The sequence below is a fragment of the Rhynchophorus ferrugineus genome, unplaced genomic scaffold (assembly GCF_030347505.1).
Source record: "Rhynchophorus ferrugineus isolate W39M unplaced genomic scaffold, kcgeb_rfMv2 rfM3, whole genome shotgun sequence".
In the NCBI taxonomy this organism is placed as follows: domain Eukaryota; kingdom Metazoa; phylum Arthropoda; class Insecta; order Coleoptera; family Curculionidae; genus Rhynchophorus; species Rhynchophorus ferrugineus.
The window spans coordinates 18,962,775-18,981,748 of record NW_027472582.1 but is presented as its reverse complement, the minus strand read 5'-3'; the positions used below and the strand labels follow the sequence as shown (position 1 = coordinate 18,981,748).

The following is an 18,974-nucleotide window of genomic DNA, read 5'->3' as shown; positions in this document are numbered from 1 at the left end:
AAACGCCTTTTCAATCTTTAAATGAATTTTATAAGTAAATTAAAATCATCAAAAGTGAGTTAAATAGATCATAATTTCTTATTTCATGTGATTACAACGCATACAAAAATATATAAATTATATTTCTCCCTTTTTCAATTTTACACCAATTAAATATAGTTTTATCACTTATTCAACAACCAATTAACATAATTGGGGGTCAAGAGATAATAACAATTTTAATAATGTTCATAATAGTCAATATTTTAACACCTCTTTAATGATTAATGGTAATTTACAACTAACAAATAAATATGTTTTGGAGCTTTCAGCAAATTTACTTAACTTTTAAAGTCTAAATATAAATAAAAAATCTAAAATATACATAACAAACTAATAAACGGAAAATTTGAATTTAGATTCTACAATAACTTTTATATCTGTTTATTTTCTTGTGTTTTTAAAATTTGGATTTTATTTAGCTGTTATATTGTTCAGGTAAGACATAAGAAATATCATCCCATGGGTGCCTGTAAAGACCCTGTTTCAGTCTTTTTTGGTCCATGTAATGACCAATGAATCCAATATTTCTGCCTAGTACAAATAAGGAGTTTATGGCACCAATATTTATATATTCTTGAGCTTCTTCACTTGTAAAACTACCGCAGTGTCTAAGCATATCAACAAAAGTTGTAGCTATGCAACCATCCACATTTAAGATTAGATTTGGTTTTTTGCTTGTAGTAATCTTTTCTACTTCAAGGGCATATGATAATAAAGGAGTGGCTGGAAAATTAGCTAACACATACTCCTTTATAATTTTTACTCTCTGATCAGGATTGTTGATAGATTTAACTCTAAAAAATAATTGAAATTATTAATCACGTAAATAAAAGAAAATATTTTTAAATACCTGTGCCCAATACCCATAATTAATTCACCTTTGTTTCTCATATGATTAACAAACTCGGCAGGATGCATTCCTGCAAAACAATTTTTAATTAAACAATTTTTATCTTAAAGATGTGACTTTTTAATACCTTTATCATATGCTTCGCTGAACTGTTTAGCAGAACTGTCTAATGCTCCACCAAATCTATCTCCAATAGTCAACAGTCCAGATACCAAACTAGAAACTAAATCTTTACCAGCTCTTGCACAAACGATTGTATTATGTGCTCCCGAAACAGCTGGTCCATGGTCAGCAGTAACCTAAATATAATACCTGTTAACACTTGATATTGAAATATTTAACTAAATTACATACCATAAGACACATTTCAAAGAATTTGCATACATATGGTGGAAGGCACCTTTGGAACCACAAAAGTGATATGACACCTCCAATACCAACGTTTTTCTGTAAAACCTCAGATATTGGCATTCCTAAAATTTATTTAGGTTAAATGTTTAATTAACGACTGAAGGGTGTAAATTTTTATTTGACAATAATGCAGGTATATCAGATATTTAAAAACATACCAGCATATATTAATTCTTGTCCTCTTTCATCACAGATTGAAGTCATAAAGCTGGCTGGTTTTCTAATAAGCCCAAGTTCTCTGGCCCAACTATAATCCATGGGTACAGTTGGTGGGGGTACTTCAGGTGCAGGAACAATAACACCTTGTTTAACTAAATTATCATAGACTGATCTAATAACATCCCCTAGATAAAAGAAATATGCGTTAATTTATATAACAAATTCGTAAAAAAACATGTTATACCTAAAGAATCAAATGAATCGGGTACATGTGCTCCCGCTTCTCTAAGAGCAGCATTTTTAGATGTAGCCGTTTCTTTAGCAGAGTTGGCGCATGATCCGGCGTGTCCAAATTGAACTTCAGAAGTAAACATACTAGCACAAGTACCTAGAACAAAGGGAACTCACTGATTTTTGAAGAGGAAATTCTTTGATAATTACCTATGCACCAAGCTACTAAAGGTTTATTCAATTCACCATTCTTAAGGGCTTCACACACAAAATATTCTTCAGTTCCACCAACTTCACCAAGAAGAATGATCATTTTTACATTATCATCAGCCTAGAACAATATTAAGATATACTAAAATTTAAAGTAATAGATCGTTCAGTAAGTGTTCAATAAGAAATTATATGATTTGGAATTTGGAAAATATTGGTAATTAGATAGAAATTAAACAGACTTAAGTCTAGAATCTAAAATGAAATTTTTTGGTAAAAGGAATCTTATTTTCGGATGATTTTGAAACTAGTACTAAGAAAAATACGTTAATTTCATCAAAACACCTCTCATATGGCTAAAAAAAATAACACTAAAATCAATGATTGAAGTACAATTGTTCATTCATCTTAATCATCAGATTTAGCGCCCTCTCATGGTTGTTATCTAACATCTCAAAAAATGTATATGTAAAAAGGGATATTCATAGAATGAAAAGCTAATATCAACTATAAAAGCATATTTCATAGCCCGGATTTTAATTTCAGTTATAGAACACATAAATTAGATGACCAGTACATGTACATTTCTTACTAAACCTAGTATGAGAACAACATATATTATTATTTGTGATTAATGATTTATAGAGTACTGAATACAACAAAACAAACAAAATTAAGACAGAATGACCAGAAAATGAGAGGGTATCATTATTTTGATTTATAAATTCTGTAAACAAACCTGATATCTCCTTATATGATCCATAAAAGTAGTTCCTGGATATCTGTAAATAAAAAAGTTATTAACATAAATTATCAAATTGATATTTTTTTATTTTGAAAAAATAAAATGATCTTAAATTAGAATTTAATAAAAATTAATTCAAAATAAAGCTTTGCTTACCTATCACCTCCAATTGCTACACCTTCATATACACCATCAGTCGTGTGTGAAACGATGTTGTTGAGTTCATTAGACATACCACCAGATTTTGAAACATAAGCTACACTACCAGGGCGGTATAGTTTAGAATGAAGAATATTGTCCATCATACCCCCAGTATTACCAATTTTGAAACAACCTGGCTTCAAGCCACCTACTGTTGCTGGCCCAATAATTACTACCTAGACAAAAAAAAATATATTAGAAAATATTTCTTAAGGCATTGATAAAATATCACTAACCCCTTTTTCATCAGCCATTTTAATAAGTTTCCTTGTCATATTTTCCGGGATACCTTCAGCAATAATAGCAATAGTTCTGATTTGAGGATAATCCATAGTTTCCACGGTGCTCTGATATGCTGATCTCAGTGATGCGAAAGATATTAGCACATCTGCGTCTGGATGTTTGGTCATAGCGTCATTCATTTTTTTATAAACTGGTATAAGAATTTCTTTATGTCCCCAATAAAATTTCTGATAATAAAAAAATGGATTTTCTTGCATGTGAGAAACTATTTATATGTATTACCTGTTTATGGTCACCTGTGAAAGGATATATTATAGCTACCACACTAGGTTCAGATCTTCGACAAACAAAATCGAAATCGAGCATCGATTGTACAGCTCTGTTTTGCATACCCCATACTATAGATTTGGTGGTTGCCGTAAATAGAGGTGAATACTTTCGTGTAGCCTATTAATATAACATAACATGTAAACCTAGTTTATGAAAAGCAATATTATGGGTTAAAAATAAAATAAAAATAATTTTAATACATTAGATTGAGAATTATATCAAATTAAAGATGCCCATTGGCAAACGATTTATCTTGCGTATAAATGTATGGAATGAAATCAAGGTTAACCTTACGATTTGTTAATATCTTAAAATAGCAGGAAATCAATTAACATGTTGAAGTTATCTCCTAAAAATCTAACTTTACAGGTAATTTATTATATGAATTTATAAATAATCATATAAGAGATATGCATTTTTCATGCAAATTTTGTGAAGCACTAACTGAAATGAAAACAATGCAGATTGTTTCTAAAACAATAAAGCTTCACAAAATAACCATTCATTCTTCAATGTACAAATGAACAATACAAACCAAATACAGTAAAAACTGACAAAAAAAACAAACATTAAAGAAAAGGCAACTTATAACATACGCGAGGTTGGTGTTTTAGAAACATCCTGAGAAAATTTTAATGAATAATTTTAAACCAATATGGCCAAAATGAATGATTACCTGACATGATGGGTGGTCTTTAGTGTCCATCTGGTTTGGATCCTTAAACAATCACAGAAATTTTATACCTAATTTAAATTTGGCAATAGTGCAGTAAAATAAGCTAATTGGACTAGCCATTTTACAATTTAGGTTGAAATTTATTTTATTTAAAATATAATTTTACATATTGCATGCATTATAGTACTGCACTAGGGTTATTAAAAAACGAAAATTGTATTTTCTTAAATGTATCTGTTAGTTATATAGATAATAAAAAGTAGATAATAAAGACCAAACCACCATAAACACACAATATTATAAGGAAAATTGAAAAATCCCAAACAATTTTACAGAGTTAATACTCATTAGTATTTGCCATATATAAAATAACATTTTTTTTCACACTTTAAAGCACAATAAAACCAACAAGACAGATAGAAGAATGAAAATTGTAACTTACACTTCTTCTTTCAGCCGCTGATGCAGCTGCTGCTTTTAAGGCGCTTTCACGAGCAGCCGCTACTTCCTCTGGTTTTTTCTTGATAGGTTGCTTATCACCAGATGGTAACAGGAAATTTGCAGTAGTAAATTCGACGTTATTTTCTTGAGGAATTGGTCTTGTTCCTAGTGCCATACCAACTATAGCAGTCATATGCGTTTCTGGTCCAAAAACGTACAACGGTATTCCTAAAATATTGATACATTGCATTATTAATCTACATAAACCATTGATTCCTAAAAATTTAACGGTACATCAATATAATCTGTCTGATATATTGCATTTTTGTAAACATTACATTACATCTTAATGCTTACCCAAAGTTTGGCCAACTTCTCGCATTCTCCTCAATCCTTCTTGATAATTTGGACCAGCTCTTCTCACGAAAATTTTTATGTTTTGTTCAATCATCCTGTCCTTGAATTCAACAAAAGCTGTTATAATTCCTCTGTAAATAAAATAATAACATAATAATGATATAATTTTTAATTGTTAATAGTAAATTTTCTGTTATTTTATTAAACCAACCTGAATGTAGCTGCAACATTTGTAAAATTAGCAATACCACCGCCAATGATCAACACTTTTCCTTGAGGGTGTTTCTCGTGGGTCATAAGAGACAAAATTGTTTTAGCATATTCATATGTCTGTTGTTCAGAAGGGGCTCCAGAATATTCTCCATAATTCGCCAATTCAGAGGTACCTCCAAGATCACAAATAGTATCGCTAAACAATTATGTATTAGCACTCTATATTGATATGAAACCGTTACATTAATACCTGTAGATAACTGATGCTCCGCCACCAGCTACCATGGTCCAAATACGTCCTTGTCTATTTAATATGGTGAGTTTCAATGAAGCTCCAGATTTGGAGTCTAAATCGGCAATATATGCCTCCTCTGTAAAAAAAAGAACAATAGGTTAACACATAAACATAGAGGTGGTAACGTTTATTATACCTGGATAAGCATCACGTCCAAATGGTGGAGGATAGTCAATTTCTCCCCATTTGGGTCTGCAAACAAAGTCGGCAGTGCTGTCAAGTTTCGCGGCCAAATCAAGAATATAAATTTCCTTATCAGTCACTACTAATGGATTTATTTCCAAATAAGTAAAATATAAGTCAACATAGAGTTGGTAAAGGTTGTAAATAAATTTGGATATCATGGCTTTTTTAGCGGCTTTAACTTGTCCAAGTAATATTTTGGTAATGATTTCCTCAGTGACAGATTCTCCTACTGGTATATCCAATTTAACAGCTTTACTGTCAACATCACCGATATCAACACCACCTACAAAAAATAAACATGAGTTAACATTTACCAGTTTTATTTAGAGAAATATTAGAAATACCTTGATGGTAGAAAAGTATAGTATCGGCATGTCTGTGGGAATATATGCACACATAAGTTTCTTCTTCATCCTTATGAGGTACAAATGGTTCGATGATGAAATTTCTCAACTTGCCAGAGGCTTGACCGATTTTTTGATCCTTGTCCATACGTTCGCCGACCCATTTTTGAACTTCGTCCAGAGTTTTGTTAACAGCAATTAAACCTAAAAAGTTAATAAATGTTAATAAAGATGTATTAGGTCGAAATAAATCGATAATGGTAATAGACCATAAATTGCATCTATCAACAAATGCCCATATTAAAATTAGTCGACTTCTTTTAAAATTATCATATAATGTAGGTTCTCAACAGCCAATTATTATTATTGGAGGGATTTTTAACTACATAATTTAACATGAAGAAATCTACAGCTAGGGTTTGTCGGGTGCATCTGATATTCGTGGTGATATAGTTATTACTGAAATAGTTATTAATGAACTTAGTGAACCAATGGTTCCGGTCTTAAGAAGTAAACATTGCATTTATTGACACAACGCTTCTGAAGATCACCCAGGATTAAACAAATTATGATAAAATGACAAAAATATATAGAATATTATTGTTAAAGAATTAGAAAAATAAAATTGGGAGGTATTATAAATATTGTTGCTTTGAGGACATAAATGGTTCAGTTACCTACATGAATTAATAATGTGCCAAAAGACTAAAACATTCAAAAACACAATATGACGCGTGTATTTGTAGTCGAACAGTTTAAATACAACTTGGACTGTACCCAACACAGTTTTCATGATTAGTATTCTTTGTTAAATTGTCCGGTTGTGTTGTTTAATCATTAAATTGACTATGAAAAAGAGTGCATCACTAAACAAGTCAGGGTATGTATTTAAGAGATGCTAATAAAAATTAAACTTGAGAATCTATTGCATGCATGAGTGAACTTTAGTTTATTTGAAAATATACCTAGACAAAGGAGTCTTAAGGTAATGTAAAATGGTAAATAACACTGCTTTATTGAGATTAATTAAATCCCTTTGTTCTAAATATACCGACGTTTGATATAATATATTAAAAATAGTAGTAAAGTTATGAAAGATTATTTAACACCCATATTTTCTCAATTGTTTTAGGCGTTTATTCAAAATATGTAAACATATATATAACACCATTTAATTAAGACCTAGGACTTTAACATCAATAAAAAATATCGTTTTAAAACAAAAAATTTTATAGATCATTAATTTAAAAATTAATAAACATTTTATGAGATGATAATTAATTTTAAACTTTCATCTACGTCTTACGCTGGTAAATAAATTAATATTAAACAATTTTTCATATTTGTCATTAGATTAAAAATAGCATGTTTTGTTTGGTATATTATAGTTTTTTAAATAAAATGTTTTTGATAGGCCAACAAAATAACCTTAATATAATGTGAAAATTAATACATATGTAATTACTAAATAACCTTAAAGAACTTTCTTTCTCATTTACTTATTTAGTACAAGGTTTTCCTAATGAAGGAACTACAAATACTACGATAAAAATTGCACGATAACATTTAAAACGAATAAAAATTGAAACAATGTCAGAAACCCTAAATTGAAGGTGACATATTAAATATAGGAAAAAAGCTTATGTAACTTACCTAACTTTCCTCTCCTTTTAATCAACTGATCCGGTTTAACCACTAGGCGTTCTGTCTTCAACCAAGGGTTATTGGCTACTACTTCAGCAAATTTGGTATTAGCATCGATGCTCGCAAAACGACACAATGCTGCGGCAGTATCATTGCCTAAATGCTTATTAATCAGATTTTTGCCTGTGGCTTCCCTGATGGCCTTGGCCGACATTTCGTTAAATATAGTATTCTTTCAAATTTGTAGATCTGGGAAAGAAAAAGACCTGATCAGTTCTGGATTTAATTTAAAATGAAGGCAAATAAAATATATTTTACTAGTATCACAAAGATCCCAATTAATTATAGAAAACTATTGAATTTTAGAACTCGACAATTATAACTAAACCTAATAAAGATGTGTGAACGGCACGGCCTTGATCTTCGTAACAGTCAACTACTTACCATCATGACAAGCATTTTGTTGTTACGTTATTTTTTTCATTGAAATGGTAATTGTTTGGATGTTAAAGCATTTGAGGTAATTGTTGTGGATCTAGTTATCCACTTATTGAAAAACGTTTATTTGTATTACAAAAGTTAAATATAATAAGTTATAAATAGCTCAATACCATCTCCTAAATATTGTAAATGTCCCCGTCGTTCAAAGGCGGAATATTGATCTTAAATGTTAGAAAATTTTGTTTAAACTAATATAACTCCCAACAGTAAAAATACGTTTTTTAGAGTACATACGGATAACACAATTGGACAATGACATATTTTAAAATAACTTATGATGAAGTTTTGACGTTAGTAAAGGTTATCTAGACAAAAAGATTTATACAATTTATGCTTAAGTAATTAATAGTTATAATTTCTTGGAATTTTTAGTTTACTTACTAATTTCTAAAGCATTTAATAGCTCCACAAAAATAAGGTTAACTTTTTAGACTACTGACAGGACAATGTTTTGGTTACCGTTAAAATAAATAGATTTTACTTTTTCAACAGCGTCACTTATAATATATACTATATAACAAATGTAACTGTAAAATAACTTCAAATTTTATGAGAAATCAGTTCTTTTAAAATATAAATGTTTTCATATCGTTAGATCTTTCTAAAAATACTAAGAGAACTATGACGATGGGCATACGTACAGAACCATCAATACGTAAAACTCATAATTTATTATTATTTAGAGTTTTTAAAGAATTGGTGATGCACGTGTTATCAATATTTAAAATTTATAGTTTTATTAGTAAAAAAATAAAAGATATCATTAATAAGACATTAAATAATAAATTTGAAATATATGACACAGTTAACAAATGAGAAAAAAAATTCATAAATTCTTTTTTTCACATCTGTCATCGTCACTATAATACTTTCACCAATCACTATATTACCCAGATAAGAGAAAAATACAAATTTCACTTATACTTATTAACATATTACATTATTATATATTTATTATAATTATATAATATTTACAAGTTTAACTAAATTTATTTATTGATTATGACATTAAAATTTTTCTGGATTTCTTATTAAACATATCGATTATTTATAATAACATAACTAATATTTCAATTAGATTGATAACATTTTTTAAATCTTCAAAGCAATTTTATTTTTTATCGAGTTAATTTTCAAGTTATATACTGAAAGAAAGTAGCATGTAGATGAGTCGGGCAGATGATCAAGTAGAAAATCGCATTATAGCACCCAGCAACGGATCTTAGAAGTTTGACAAAACAACTATCAATAACACGGTGAGTTATAAGCATCGAGCGATTCTTGCTCAAAGTTTAAGTACAACTTCCTGTTTTCTGGGTATATTTAGCAGAAATTATCTTACACTTTTCGATTGATTTGATCCTATTTTACCGAGCAGCAATGCTGTTTTGTTGATTTAGGATCTGGAGTTCGAATACAACATATCGGGTTATCCCATAGGCATAGTCCAGCTCTGTTGACATATTATAATATCGATAAATTAATAAAATTTAAAAATTTTAGGTAAACATCAAAAAGGTATAAAAAAGGTTTTAGGTATCAAAAAATACACACATAACAGGCATAATGAAACAATCAATCACGTCATCAAAATTTCTAACGTCAGCACGTCGCAATGTTGCCATATCAAACTTGATTTTTGGATCACAATGTTTGCCGGTTTATAACCCCTAATTATTATCATTAATGTTTTGAAGACATTTGACAACATGACAGCATTCTATCTTTTTTTAACTATCTTAATATGAGAAGGTTAGCTCGGTCCCGGGGTTAAAACGAATTTTATATTTTTATAAACTTCATTTGGAATGTATTCGATGTCATTTATGACCTGCTTGATTGTTTTATTGGACGGAATATAATAATATATATATTGTATTACAAATTACATAGTACTTTGTGATGTTGATTAATATCATCAGCAATTATTATTAATATAATGTTTTGTACACGATTCTACCTAACCTAACAGATTAAATAACCTTTTAACTATTGGAATTATGAAAATTTCACCTAAACACGACCTCGAAATGTTTCAAACTGTAAAAACAAACCAGTCTTTGGCAGAATGACATTTAATCTTGTTACTTTCGAACGCTATGTTCTCTTCAAAGCGCTGTTTCAAATAAAACTGGCCTCAAATTAATCATGAATTAGATTCAATAAAGCCGAGGCCTCACTATTAATTTTACAATTGACTCTCATGTCAAGACTACTTTTATGAAAACATATTTGCAATATATGTGTCCTATCTACGTTTGTAATTCAAGTAGAAACGCATGTAACATACTTATAATATGTCCCGAGTATTTCTTTTCAAATGGCGATTCAATTAAATAATCTTGGAAAGTAACCTCGATGCTTTATATTTTATTTTAATTTTTCTTATTTATTTGATTCTTGTTTGGAAATAAAACGACGAACTACTGTTGTGGAACACGACCTTATAAATACAGGGTGAAAGTTACGAAATTAGTTTATTGTTAAGTTGTTTTTGCTCGATCGGTGCCTCACCCACCTGGTTCGAGTACTGACACCGTTTTCATTAATATACTTTCAAATATTTTTTCATATCAGAGATGTTTTATCACTACCTATAATTCGCACACTTGTTTTTTTTCCATCGTACTGTATGAGAACGATCTTGTTTATATTTTAATTTATACCAATACTAAGAACCAACAACTTATTCAAACAACTTTTTTCATATTTGCAAAGTGGTTTTACGATTTGATTAATATACGAGGCTAGCCCAGGAAATACTCGATCGAAAATATGGAGGTTAATATTTCTTTTCCACGTTCATCAAAAAATAATACCCTTAGAAAAATCGACAATTAATTAATTAATTACAACATTTTTAATTTATCGACATCGTTATATTATACATTATTAAAACCAGGCTAGCTTTTATTCTACAAATGCCTTGACTAATACAGTAAATTACTCAAGCAAATTTTGAAACTAATGTGTACTATATATTACCAAAAATACTGAAATAGTCGATCAAAGATGGTGATAACGATTAAAACAGTAGAGAAAGATAAGAAAACAATGTGGAATAATGGCCGATTCAAAGTGCGTTAGCAGACATAATGGCCATTTCAAAAATTTCGAATAACTACTTATGAATGATTTTACGCCTGGCACAAAGGATCTGATCATCTTCATAAAGAAAAACAAATGCAATTTGAATGATAAAATCCTGAAAATGCGGACGCATTTGATAAAAAATTACGTTTTCATTTTCCGTTTTGTTTAAAACTCATTTTTCCAAAATTGAAAACATTTCTGGATAAAAGAGTATATAATAGCTATGTAATGAAAATGTATAATCTGCGTTAGATATTATGTTGAAGTCATCGTTAGAAAAAGTGTATAGATCAGATATTTAAAACAATTAAATAAATTGTACAACAAATTGGATGTGGAAAACATGTAGCAGGTAAATATTGATATTACGGTACCAATATGAACGCTGTATTATCGTATTTGAATTACATCATTACGTATGCGATGTGATCAAAACAACTTTAGTATTTCATAATACGACAGCAATATTCAAACAGCATTACAAATAGTGAACCTAATTGAGTTTAATTATTTTATGAAAAATATCGACCTAAGGATTAGGTACCTTTTTAGAACGACATCTATAACATAAGGACAATGAAATTGAGTATAGATAAAAGGAAAATTAATAAAATACAAAATAAAAATATTTAAGGAAATATTTAACCTTAATGGCATTAAAATGGCCCATTTGTATAAATCACCATAATGATCATAATAGAATGAATATTTTAACGTTACCTATTCAAATCGGTTCCGTTTAAAATTAGTTTTATAAACGCAAATTTAAAATGTCTAATGAGTTGTATAGTATATTGTAGTTTCACACTAATGTCTTTTTGTTGATATTTAAAGTACGTCACAAAAAGAAAGTATTATGGCTATCCTTACCTAGTATTTCTTCAACATTTCATACATTTTTTAGAGCAATTAAAATAGTATTTTGTAATACTAGATAAAAATTGGAGAAATTCAACCAACAATAATTATAGCACTTAATAAGAGTTCATTCTTATTTTAATATATGGTAATTCAGTCAAAGTGAAATGAAAGTGAGTGAGTGCCTGTTATAACCTAAAAATTGTAACTAAATACTTTGAAGAAGACCAAACAGGAACAAAGCAATATATGAGTACAAACAAATTTTTAATTTTAATAAAACATATTTTTGATGATACTCATTACTTATTTATTTACGTTTAAAACCTCAAACTGATTTAGAATATATATAAGTGGCGATTTCAACATAAAACATAGAAATTATAGGCTAATTATTGCTGAATATAAATGATCGAAAAATCGACATACGAATAATAACAAATGAACGTCAAATAAGTGTTTTTTATATTAATAGTAGACTGGTACCGAACTTCTTAATAATTAGCATCAAAATGTTAAAACAGTGACTACAACTCAGTTTATATTTTAACATTTATCATCTTGTACATGTCCTAATAAATCATTGACGGAAAGCGACATAACACAGCTATGGAACCATGGACCATAAAACAATGTTGAACCATTTATATAGGACTGCATATTAAAAAAGCCGATATTTGGGTTCAACATGAATTAACAGTGAAAACAAAAAGAAATCGAGCCATTTTTGAAACGAGAGTACAATAATGTGAGACAAATATAGTGATTGAAGCCTGGAGAAGTTTCATAAATAGCTGTAAAGCCTGCAGTGACACCGATGAACGTAATATTGTTTGAGGAGATTGGAAGGGAATTATTCATCATTATCCACTCGACTCTTTACTATTAACAACTAATGCTATTGAAGCGGGCGATAAGAGAAAGAACGTTCAGAACTGATCTATAGGAAACGTGTTGTTCCAACAACCTTAGATCACAAACATCTCTACTGATACGGCAAAAACTGAGTTTGGCTGCGAAGAACCTACATTTGTTCATATATCCACAAAACTGAAACAAATAGTGCAAAAGTGGACTTCAACAAAGGCTTGCGAAAGCTTTGTATCTCTAGCATACTGAAGTTCAGTTAGTAACATAATTATGGTTTTGCCACAAAACTAATAAGAGGTCATCCATTATAACGATGTATATATCACTGATTTGTGATTGATATTTAACTATAAACTCGCTTGAAAAAGTATGAAAAAATTTTTATTAAAAAAATATTTTACTATATGGGTTTGAATTTACAATAAAAATCAATCAAACTCGTGAACGTTCAAAATGGAAAATATGTAACTTAAGTATTGATAGACTTGTTCTGTCTTGGATTTTTCGATGAATCGATGTTATATAAAGTGTTTCACCATAACAATTAATTTGAAACAATTGCAAATCTAAATATAAAAAAATCATTACTCATAGGATTCAAAGAAGCTTATAAAAAATTGCCATTTAAAAATCAATCAAAAAAGAGTATTCGAAAAATCGAAAAGTAAAAGTCACCGAAAATAGGTAATTTTCACTTACTTAAATATAAAACGGTGAAGAAATTCCTGATGCGAGAGACGATATCACCACCGGCACTTTCACTCTAATAATTGAATATGGACAGTGACTTGTGTCGATGCTCAAACCAACGAACAGGCTAATGACACTGCGACCAGTTCCTCGCGTACTGACCGCTCCTGCTGCTTTCACCCGACTGGCCCACCACATGAAAACGGTACACGCTATATTGCTAACAATAATCACACCATACATGTTACCGTAGTGATGTTGACGTGATAATAACGCTATTGTTGTCGAATTTCATGATGTTCGAGCTCCACACTCAAACACTATTAATCTAATACCTAATACTCACTTAAGAATCATGTAAGATGAATAATTATTTTTGTAAAAAAAAGTACAATTTTTTTTGACATATTTGTGTTCCGTTGATAGCATAATTCGTCATTTAAATGAAAAGTTTCCATTAAGTAGCACATCCATAAGGATAATATGAAACATAATCCTATAAATAATTAAATATTAACAGACAGATAACGGAAAGTTGAGGTATTTTTTTAAGATATGATTCTAAGAAAGTAACTACATAATTTCCAAGTAACTCACCTAATACAAACCGATAACAGCATACAAAAGTTACAGTAAAAAGTATCGAATTGGCATAGAAAACAAAATATAAAACAACTTGACAATAATATAAAAGGCGACTGGTTATTATTGACATTTATCATTCACCTGTTTTATAATACAGCTATGTCAAACCGGTTACAATTCAAGCATCTAAATTGACTGAAAACTATATTATTTTCTAACATTGCTGAATAATTCCATTGGGTTATAGAAAAACGAAAAACATATTTTCCTTTCCGCATTTGATCTAGTGACCCGTGTACAAAATAAATATATTTAAATAAATTAAATCCAATAAAACACTGGGACCGTAAAGTAACTTTAAGCTAATTAAAATAAATGGGGTAATTTAGGTTATATGGGACTTTTGTATTTGATTTTGTATAAACTGTTGGATATAATTCGTAACGTTTTTGTCATTTTTTTTTTGAGTGAATATATGTGGATGCCTATCGGAGAATTTTTCCTTCAATGTACGGTTTAAGCATATTAATTATAATCAGTAGCAATTTCTGGTATTGTTTTATTCGGTTTTAGTAGTTGAGCTTCAACTAATGCTGATGTTCCACCTGGTTTATTACAACAGATCAATTTTTCATCATCGATGATAATCCGACGATAAAATATTTTTCGAGTATACTTTTTTTAAGTTCTATGGTTTTTGTTTAGAAAACTAAAGCGCGGTGTAAAGTATTTAGTCTGTGATATAATTAAGGAATTATATATATAACGAACGTATATAATACATATAATTATACGAATATTAAATAAAACAATACTTTTTCCTTATAATCATTTACTTATTTTAACTACTAAACACAACTACTCATTTTTAATTTTTGTTAGAAATAAAATCACTCTCTGCAAAAAAACACTTATTTAAAAGTCTAACTGTTGAGATAATTTTTCGGATACTTAAAGAGGTACAAACGAACAACGCTACAACAAACGACATCTTTTTTGTGTTATCTACTGAATTAACCCTTTCAGATTCAACAGTGGTTGGAATTAGCTTGAGTCAGCTCATTGTAACCAAACTGCAAAGCAAAGATGTACTCTTTTGTTTCCCCACATTCAGATATTCATCTGTTATGTATGAGTGCTCTAGTTTATCTGCAGATAGCGCGGTCGCAGAAAGAGCATAGAGCATTTCCCAATTCCTCTTGAAGGGTAGTGTTGACTTGAAGAGCAGCAGCACGTAAATTCAAATTATTAGCAATCATTGAAAGATGTCATATATATCAACTTTAACGTCTACTGTTGTGGTGTTAACCACATAACCAGAAGTTATATAAGTCTCTATAGTTGCCAAAGTCCGCTAGACATAATATTAAGCGAGGTTTGATTATATTATTGATTTATTTCATGAAATTGTAAAGATGTTTCTATATTCCATATTTTGCTAGCTTTCACGGGATATTGATGCGCTCCCTAGTCGGTAGGTACGTTTGTGAAATTTTATACACTTTTGTATAGAAGGAACTGGTGTTTAAAAAAATGTTTTTTGATTAATCACAAATTGTCGGTAAAAAACCAGACTTGTTTTACATTTTATAAATTGCTATACTAGTGTGCATACAACCTTATCAAAATTTCCAATTTATTTTTATTCTTCAATATTCTTTTATGCATTCAATTACAAGTTATACTACTTAACAATATTTGATATTAAATAAAGCTATTATGAGATAATCACAAGAATGCTAGGTTTTTTTTTATTGAAAATCAAATTCCAACTGCTATATTTTAAAAAATGTTAAATAAAATTCTTAAAAAATATTGTTAATTATAACTTTAAAACTTTGGTATATTTCTTCCCCAATCTTCGTAACCCATCTTCGATCTTAGATTATGTTATTAGGTATTAGTATTTCAAACTAGTACTTGATTATCTATGTGGAAAACATATTAGTTGAACTTTAAAGAAAATATTTAGGATTATTAAAAATTTAAAAATACCTATTATCACGTCCATGGGGTACTTGAAAATGTTTTGGTGAATGATCGTTTATCTTTTATCCATTCATCTTTGACATGACATATTGTAAATTCACTTTAAGTTTAAAAAATCCTATGAATAATCCATGTTCTACATATTAATAAATGTTGCTTAACACGTATGTAATATTTTAATAACAGCTTGAATAATTTCTGGCTGTAAAATATCTACTAATCGTTATTAAAATAGAAAGCATTTAAAAGCAAGTGGTAACAGCAAATTTACTACTATTCCTACGTAAGTAAAACTTCAAACAAGAAGAAAGAAATAAAGAAGTTTTAAGAAAAAGTTCTTAAAAGTCAATTTTAATGTTCCTTTAATAGTGATTAAGATTTTTAGATTAAATGGAATAAAATTATATAGAAAATTTAAATGTATTTCCAGGATAATTTGAAATAAATTCAAATAGTTATCGCATATTCTTTATACGATTCCACATTTCAATACAAAAGCGTATTGCTTTTAGTGTTCAATATTCATATTATAAACACGCATTTAGTAGTATATTCAAATAATTCAATATAAACCATTCAAATAACTATCACTGAAATTACATCTAATGGTATGATAAGAAATTTAGTAATTATGGTGGTACCTAATCATAAAGTAACACTTAGTAATGTTGCAAAACAAAACAAGAAGCATAATAGAAAACACGAAATGGAATTCTAATTATAAACGATGATCACTTTTAATGAAAACTTTAAAATCAAATATAATATGGAAAATGGACCATATAAGGGCATCCGATCAATTAAATTTAAACTAAAATTGTCATCGATTCCATAAATCTCTAAAATATCAAAATATTATTGCTAGTTTCCCTTATTTTGAGTTAAATTGAAAAACAAGGTAATAATACTTTTTGTGCCACATCACGTGACATAACATCAACTTAACATTGTCATTAGGAAGGTATTTTCAACGGAGAAAACAACCGTTTAAAAGCGTAAAGAATATGCATATTAATATAAAATGATGTGTTAAACCATATATTAAGCATAAGAATAATAATATTAAAATGAATTCGACATTAATACCGATTTCCAGTGGCATTTTTTCCGAAATGTTAATCGTAAATTATGAGATAAATGTGGTCGAGAACAACGAAACAAACAACAATCTCGACTTAATTATGAACTTGCAATGATCCATTCGTCATTGAAAACAGCGCCCTAATAAATATTATATGATAAAAGCATTCGGTAATGATTTTTTACAATGTTTCGCGTGGTCAATATATGATTCGACAATACCAATAACCTTCAAATAACCTAAACTAAAATAACCCCACTGTTAGTGAAATTGATAATATTTATAGAGTTGCAATATACATATATAAATTGTACCTGAGAAGGATAATTCTCGACTTTTGTTATCTTCAAGCGTTATATATGCTCATTTCATCCCCTACTGGATTTTACAATACATTAACCCAATACATGTACATATAAATTGGCACTGATTTAATATTAATTTATCTTTCAAACTATTCTAAATAATATTCGTTGAAATATTTGTTTTGGTAGAAAATGAACTTGCGTTCTTAATTACATTAATACTTAAACAAAGAAATGTGAATATAATCACATTCAAACAAGGAATTGAAATTAAAGTACTCTCTTCGGTAATAATAATTTCTGATAAGTTTATTTAAGTTCTTTAAAAGCAAGTTCTTTTTAATAGTGACATTTTATTAAAAAATAATCTTTAATCTTATCTTTGGCATTTTTATTACATTTCCTTTTTGACTTGATTGATCAGGTCAGATAGTACATTCCTATGATTTCCTACATAAATCGTTACCCTTTAAAAGTACATTGTTTGAACTGTTTCCTATTACAATTAACTTATTGTAATAGTCAAATATTTATATTGAAATTCTTGATATTAACATTAATTTGTTGACCTACAGCCGACTTTCACAGCTTTCGCAGTATTCAAGGATTATATGAAAAGTTGTTAAGCTTGTTACACTCCCATATACCTTATTATTTTACGGCAATTCATTGCTCAATAGCACAAACTAAATACTTTTAAAAGATTGAAATAGTAATATTAATTCATAACAAAATAGAAAATATTTGCAGACTAATGGCAAGGTCAACATAGGACTAACAAAAATAACTGTATATTATATACTTCGTATATTATTTATTATATCATAATACTTATAATGTATTAAGTATTAAAAATATTTACTGTGTGTACTGTAACTACTTTATTTACATATTTTATACTATATTTTTATATTTTCTTTCGCCAATAACATTAAAATTATTAATAATCCTTATCACAAATGCATATAAAAATCTTATTTTGAATCAACCCAATATGAAATCAATAAATACAAAAAGATAAACAACTAATCAGATTTTTAGTAAAACGTGAATACTTGTAATAAAGCACGTCAACATAATATTCAAAATAACATTTAGCGCATGTTATTCTTTTTTAACTACCCATAACAGAAAAGGATACAAACAACCGGAAAATGTATATAGGTTATAAATGCATTTAAATTTAGAAAAATAGAAAACAGTGAATGGGGTAATAACACTTACCTTCTGCACCTTGTTAATAAAACGTTTATATATAATAATAAAATGAGTAAAATGGTTTTATCGTAGGTTACAAAAAATTGCACAAGTACTCTCAGAACACGAATCACAAACCTTTTGACAAATCGATTTTCCACCAATCATGACATATTTGAACTACTATTGTTTTAACCTACCTGGATTTACATCATCCTGATATATAG

General features: G+C 28.8%; 2 protein-coding genes across 8 annotated transcripts in view; one reads left to right on the top strand and one right to left on the bottom strand.

Annotated features, from left to right (window-relative positions):
* Positions 1 to 7: 7 nt before the first annotated feature.
* Positions 8 to 18,915, bottom strand: ATPCL (ATP-citrate synthase). Of its 5 annotated transcripts, none has more exons than XM_076400478.1 (20): positions 18,775 to 18,915; positions 7,588 to 7,827; positions 5,935 to 6,138; positions 5,541 to 5,873; positions 5,360 to 5,480; positions 5,108 to 5,305; positions 4,897 to 5,027; positions 4,541 to 4,767; positions 4,099 to 4,140; positions 3,375 to 3,539; positions 3,086 to 3,319; positions 2,805 to 3,025; positions 2,643 to 2,685; positions 1,904 to 2,024; positions 1,707 to 1,850; positions 1,462 to 1,647; positions 1,247 to 1,365; positions 1,020 to 1,191; positions 893 to 962; positions 8 to 836 (listed from the first exon to the last, which is right to left on the bottom strand). In XM_076400478.1, exons 2-20 carry the CDS (start codon positions 7,790 to 7,792, stop codon positions 458 to 460), a joined length of 3,315 nt encoding a protein of 1,104 aa, XP_076256593.1. In that variant the 5' UTR covers positions 7,793 to 7,827; positions 18,775 to 18,915; the 3' UTR covers positions 8 to 457. The 5 variants fall into 5 exon arrangements, with proteins under 5 accessions (XP_076256593.1, XP_076256594.1, XP_076256592.1 ...); XM_076400479.1 differs by lacking the exon at positions 18,775 to 18,915 and adding an exon at positions 14,188 to 14,285; XM_076400477.1 differs by lacking the exon at positions 18,775 to 18,915 and adding an exon at positions 13,600 to 13,789.
* The window catches only part of LOC143193986 (facilitated trehalose transporter Tret1-2 homolog), a 60,233-nt gene continuing 47,946 nt past the window's right edge, over positions 6,688 to 18,974 (top strand). The window contains exon 1 of one of the 3 annotated variants that reach the window (XM_076400502.1): positions 6,688 to 6,814. In XM_076400502.1, the coding sequence (XP_076256617.1) occupies positions 6,783 to 6,814 (32 nt within the window). In that variant the 5' untranslated portion in view covers positions 6,688 to 6,782. The remainder of the gene's footprint in view (positions 6,815 to 18,974) is intronic. The other 2 variants (XM_076400503.1, XM_076400506.1) reach the window with 2 other exon arrangements.